Source organism: Peromyscus leucopus, unplaced genomic scaffold (assembly GCF_004664715.2).
Source record: "Peromyscus leucopus breed LL Stock unplaced genomic scaffold, UCI_PerLeu_2.1 scaffold_149, whole genome shotgun sequence".
NCBI classification, from domain to species: Eukaryota; Metazoa; Chordata; class Mammalia; order Rodentia; family Cricetidae; genus Peromyscus; species Peromyscus leucopus.
The window spans coordinates 5,834-11,785 of record NW_023504655.1 but is presented as its reverse complement, the minus strand read 5'-3'; the positions used below and the strand labels follow the sequence as shown (position 1 = coordinate 11,785).

Below are 5,952 nucleotides of genomic sequence, written 5' to 3'. Positions count from 1 at the left end.
GGCTTCACACACAAGATCATACAACAATGGAGTGGCCCACAGACTTCTCAGTTTTATTTATTTTAAAGCATAGTCCGTATATTTAGACACAGCGGGTCTGGGCATGTGCTATGGCATTTTAGGAAGGCTGGTGAAGGCCAGCCTGTGGACCCAGCATAGGCAGCCTACTTTTTATGCATGGGTATCCCTGGGGCAACGGGCCTGTGTGGGTCCTGACTTGTATCAAGGTGCAAAGCCTAAACAAGTGGGGTGGAAAAGTGACTTGCAAAGCCCCAGCAACAGAATGTGTTGACCACCCGATGTGTGCAGAGAATTGGTGGCTGCCTTTTAGGAATGGTTGAGGTGCTATGGAAACTGATGCCAGACTGTTACCAAGGAGACAAGCTTTGGGGCTCTTTAACAGCCTATGAAGCTTGTGCACTTCCCCATCTACCGTGCATGTCTGATTTAGGGGTTTCTGAGGCAAAGGTGCAGGTAGATCAGTTTTCTGCCATGGTTTTGTGAAGGATGAATCCATTATTTTCTTGGCAAGAGGACCATTTGGAGCACAGTCTTTGCAGACAATTTAGTTAGGAGCAAATGGAAAGAGGAGCTGAAAGGTGAGTGCTTCTCAGAACTTCCCAGCTTGCCGTGGAGGGAGGAGCGGCCGGCTGGCCGCTGGAGCCTCTGCCAGCCGGGTCACATCACACCTGTGCTCTAGCTCCCCGGAGGAAGAGGCTGCACACGACACATCTGTAAGGGGCCTGAACCCCACTGCTCAGTTTTCTCCAGGACATCCTGATTCATGCTCGTGAAGAGCAGCGGGGACGGACAGAACCAGAGAAACAGTGAACCTGAGAACGCGGCCCCCTTCCTACCCACCGTGCTTTGCTGCTGTGACTGTAACCACAGTCCAAGGGCAACACGGTAATGACGAAGAGGCTGGGGCTGGAGTACTCACAGTGGCTGTGTGGGTTGGTGAGCTGGAACTGGCTGGCCAGGAAGGGCTGGGGTCTGTCGCTGGAGAGTCCCAAAGGTAGGAGGGGCCACTGCTGAACTCATTCCAACTTCTCTGGGATGACTGACTGCAGGATCTCGGCAGCCCGAGTTTGCTGAAAACTGCAGAAATAGAGGGTGGGCCAAGTGCGCTGCCATCACTGGGATGAGAGTCACTCAATGCCATGCACTTCAGCGGCCACACACCTCGTCGGCTCCCACCACATTCTGTGTGGTCTGGGATGTTCTCAAGAACTATGCACATGGCACACAATCTGGACATTGAACCCATCAACAGCTGTCCACCACTGACCTTGTGGCTAATTTGAACTCACACTGTGCCTGGCACATGTAGAGGTTGATTTCACACTAGAGTCCCCCTTAGAAGCTCCAAGGCATGTGCTCTGGAACACGAGCCGACCGGCAGGCACCGTGTCCTCCTGTGCCCTGAGCAGGGCTGTCAGGGAGGACCCCTCCACACGACTGCCGTGTTGTGTGCTGGTTTCCCAGAAGCCCTCCACAACCTGCACCCTTGAGAGCTGCACAGAACTTATCGGCTGCTGAAGCAAGTGAAAAAGAGATCCCCTGCCTAGACCGCAGCCATTTCTCCTGTACAAGTGTCACTAACATGTCAACAGACGTTTCCTGTCTATAGACCTCCTCCTTATAGAGCTGGGGTTAAATACTTACCACCTGTTAGATTAAAAGAATTGCCAAAGGCCGAGAACGAATTGAGGGGGGTGAAGTCAGGGCTGCTTGGATTGCTGACAGGACTCCACAAACCCGAGCTGAAGGTTCAAAGGGGAAAATACAAACAACGGATGATGGTGAGTGAAATGGCCCATCACAGCTTTCCAAGGAGAGGGCTCAGCTATGGAGGCCAAGACAAAGGCAGACCCACAGAGTGGCTGCTGCGTACGATTAGGAAAGATGCCGCCTGACCCAGGGAATGGCAACCTCTGACAGATGAAGGGCGGGCCACTTACCTGTCTGAGCCATCACTGTCCACAGGGATGTGTGACATGCCAAGGCTGCTGGGAAAATCTGATTTGCTTGAAGAAATTTTAGCAAAGCCGTTTCCTCCTGCAACAAGGACCGTGCATCAGGGCAGGGCAGAGCTGGACAGCCCACTCGTCACGCCCACTGTTCGGGTGTGGCAGCCGTGGGAGCAGGTCCCTTACCCGGGCTCTTGTCGTAGCCTGCGGTGACTGCAGCAAAGGTAGGGTTGCCGTTCTTGCCTGGGAGAGAGGCTGCCTTCGTCAGCTTGCTTTTGCTTCCACTGGGCTGCTTTGCCTTCGTGTCACTTGAGGAAGAAGCAGAGAGAGCGCCTCACTGCTGGGGCCTACAGTGGAGGAGCGTCGGGCACCTTCTTGGGTGGGAGCGGGCTTCTGCTGCGCCAGACCCAGGGATGACAGCCCAGGATGGCTCAGAACACAGCGAAGCCCTGTGAACGTGTTCTGGGGCCCAAGACAGCTTAATCACACAGCAAATGAGGGGAAACACAGGAAATGGGAAGCTAGGAAAGACCAAGGCGGGCTCACAATTTAGGGACAGAAAAGGTGGAGATCACAGTTTGAAGACTCTGAAGGAGGCCACTTAGCGAAGAAAGCTGTCAGCTAACTGGTGGTGCTGACAGACAGGACAGGCCCGTTCTCAGGCCTCCTTCCCCGGGACATGGTTGCAAACAGTGAGGGCCCCAGTAAAGTAACACCCCCCCCCCCCCCCCGCCACTGTTCTGTCGGCCACGGCCTCCACTGACCACTGGGAGCAGCCTGACAGCAGGAACTAAGCCTGTGTGGGACTGAGATGGGGGTGGTACAGAGGGACGCCACCTGCCTCTGAGCACATGTCACTTACACGGCACCTTACACACGGTCACAAATCCTTCTGGCTGCAAAGCCAAAGTCAATAACCGGTGTCTTCAAGTCACTGCTCTGTCCTTTAGGTTAAAGCTTGCCTGGCTCTTGGATGAGAACACAATTCTAGAAGACTTAACAGACTTGTGCGTGGACAGAGTAAGATCACTGCTGGGTCGGGAGCCTCTAACAGGAAGAGCTGCCCCAGGTAAGGGACCTAATGATGGAACATGGGTCTGCCAGGCTGAGGGTGTGGCTGCTAAGTGTCACCGTGACAACGGGTGCTGGCGTGGGCCTACCTGCTGGAGCTGTTGACAATGCTGCTGTAGCTGCCACGGGACGTGAACGGGCAGGGAGCGGTGGGCGGAGATGGAGAGGAGGCCGCTGTTGGTGAGGTCTGGTGGTGTTTTAAGAAAATGTCCGCATTGAGGGTTTGCAGAGACAGCTTGTAAAGACTGTCAGTGGCTGGAAATGAACAAAAGGTCCCGTGAATGTGACATTTTAATCTGGACTCTTCAAAATAGTTATTTTCGATATTCTAAAACTGTGAAATTCAAGTGCTTCTATAAAGAACACAAAGCGAGTCTCTTGTGCGTTCCCTTCAGAGGTGCCAAAGAGAGGGGAGATTCGAATCTCTCTGTGCCCTGGGCTTTCAGGGAACGCAGACGCTTGCTCCACAGATGAAGGACAGGGTAGTCGCCCTCTTCACTGCCACCCCATGCGCAGCTGAAGCCACTGCCAGGGGACCCACCCGAGGGAGGCTGTGCCTTCTCCCAGGGCTAACTTGCAGCAAGTAAAGCGCACTTGTCCTCAAGTCCAGCGAGACCCCTTCTCTCAGCCTCAGTGTGAAGGGGCAGCTGTGGCCCTGGTCTGCGAGGCTGCGAGCTCTCAGTGTATTCTTGGCCCTGAAACAGAACGTCTATCCAGCTGCTTTAAACACTTGAGAAAAGTATTCTGATGCCATGTCTGCACTCAACTGGAAACAGGAGTCATTAACAGGAAATCTATCACTTCACACCGCTACTGTGCACCCTGGGGCTGCTCCTAATGGGGGTGCATGGGGGGGGGTTCGCCCACCTCTGCACAGCACCCACAGGCTCCAGTGCCCACTTCCCCACCCTCCCGAGTCTGCCCTGCTTCTGGAACTACAGACTGCTCTGTGATGATTCCATGCCAGTGGCACTGACACACCGTTCTCGTTCCTTAGCCTGCAGCCTGTCCACCTTCACTCCTGGCCACAAGGGGGCCGGCTGCTCTGTTGTTGCCTGCTGCTGTCCACACCCAGTGCTGCTGACACCACTGCTGCTGTCCACACTGACTGACACACTGCTGCTGTCCACACCCAGGCTCAGACACACACTGCTGCTCCACACCCAGGGCTCACCTCACCTGACACACTGCTGCTGTCCACACCCAGGGCTCACCTGACACACTGCTGCTGTCCCACACCCAGGCTGTGCACCTGACACACTGCTGCTGTCCACACCCAGGGCTCACCTGACACACTGCTGCTGTCCACACCCAGGGCTCACCACACTGACACACTGCTGCTGTCCACACCCAGGGCTCACCTCACACACTGCTGCTGTCCACAACCCAGGGCTCACCTGACACACTGCTGCTGTCCCACACACCAGGGCTAAAGAGTGCGGTGGCCTCGAACGGTGCAGAGAAGGGCGCACGAGGACACGTGGCCAGTCTGCTCTCCGAGAGCCGGCGCCGGGCACCAAGCCAGCTCAGACCTCATGTTTCGCAGCACACCCAGGGAGTAGCGGCGATGGCCTGTAGGGGAGCCGGGCTGAGGGCTGCTGGAGTCCATCTCCTCCTCGCTGGCAGAGGAGGCATCTTCCTCATCCCCCTTCTCCCCTATTTCTTCTTCTTCTTCCTCCTCTTCTTCCTCCTCGGGAGGTTCTTGTAGTCCAGCCTCTGGGCCTCTGAACTTCAGCAGGTGCAGGCACCAGACTGCCATTTTGGACTGACCAGTAAGAACCAGGCTGGAGGTGCTGATGCAATCCCCGGGTCATTACAGTGTTGGGGACAAGGTCCTCGGATGGCTGCTGCTTCCACCCAGAAGAGAGCCTTCCTCTCCAGGCTGAAGTCATACTGCAGAGAGATGGGTGACGGAGGCTCAGCTGTGGCAAGCCAGGGCCGTGGAGACACAGCCCTCAGTGCTGCCCTGGGGACCCTGTTCAGTCAAATTTGCCAGATGGGGAAAGCTCCTGGCTCTAAGCTCTGGGTATCCTCACAGCCCACTCCCATCCTCCTTTACAGGTGTTTTTCTGAGGCTGACAGACTTCATAACAGTTCAATGGCAGCCCTGACATGAAGGGCAAATGGAGTAATGAGTTAACAGTATTAACCACGGTAGAACTCCAATATTTAAAACGCTGTCACCATTCAGTACGTCATTGAGCAACAGCAACCTCAAGACACTACAGTAGAAACCACTTTTGTGGTCTGGGGGCTTAGGTCAGTGGGCAGAGGGGCTTGCCCAGCACACACAAATCTCTGGGTTCCAACCCGATACCACATAAACTGGGACATGGTCACGCACACCTGTGGGCTAAGAACTTGAGAGGTAGAAGCAGGAAAAGAGGAAGTTCAAGGTCCTTCTGGCTACATGGTGAATTTAAGACCATCCTAGACTACATAAAACCTTGTTTCAAAAGCAGTGTGTTCTTGGTCAAGGAGCTCTCGGCTGGGCCCCGATCACGGGCCACAGAGCTGTCAGCCTGAGAAGGAGGTCCAGCAGACAAACTTCTTCAGACAATGGTAATACCTGTCCTCACTCCCTTTGCTGATACCCAAGATTATTTCAGGGCCCAGAAAATATAACAATCTAATCTTCATTGAACTCTACTTGGTGGGTTCAGGAGTCCTCCCTGTTTTCCAGACTAGAAAACGAGGCTCAGGTGATGCTATTTGTTGGGGACGGGTAGGTGGTGAGTGGCTGCGCTGTGTTTCTGTCTCTCTGACTACAGAGCCTCCTCCACTGCATGTCAGGTACTTAAAAGCAGAATAAAGCCGGGCAGTGGTGACACACACCTTTAGTCCCAGCACTAGGAGGCAGTGCCAGGCGAATCTCTGTGAGTTCAAGGCCAGCCTGGTCTACAGAACAAGT

The 5,952-nt window shown here is 54.7% G+C and overlaps 1 protein-coding gene across 1 annotated transcript; it reads right to left on the bottom strand.

The window, feature by feature from the left end:
- Positions 1-610: 610 nt before the first annotated feature.
- LOC114690547 (transmembrane protein 131-like) lies at positions 611-4,800 on the bottom strand. Its single transcript, XM_028865401.1, has 7 exons — positions 4,495-4,800; positions 3,131-3,369; positions 2,157-2,278; positions 1,962-2,058; positions 1,666-1,763; positions 862-1,098; positions 611-717 (listed from the first exon to the last, which is right to left on the bottom strand). The coding sequence occupies exons 1-7, from the start codon at positions 4,798-4,800 to the stop codon at positions 611-613; spliced, it is 1,206 nt and encodes a 401-aa protein (XP_028721234.1).
- Between the last annotated feature and the right edge of the window lie 1,152 nt (positions 4,801-5,952).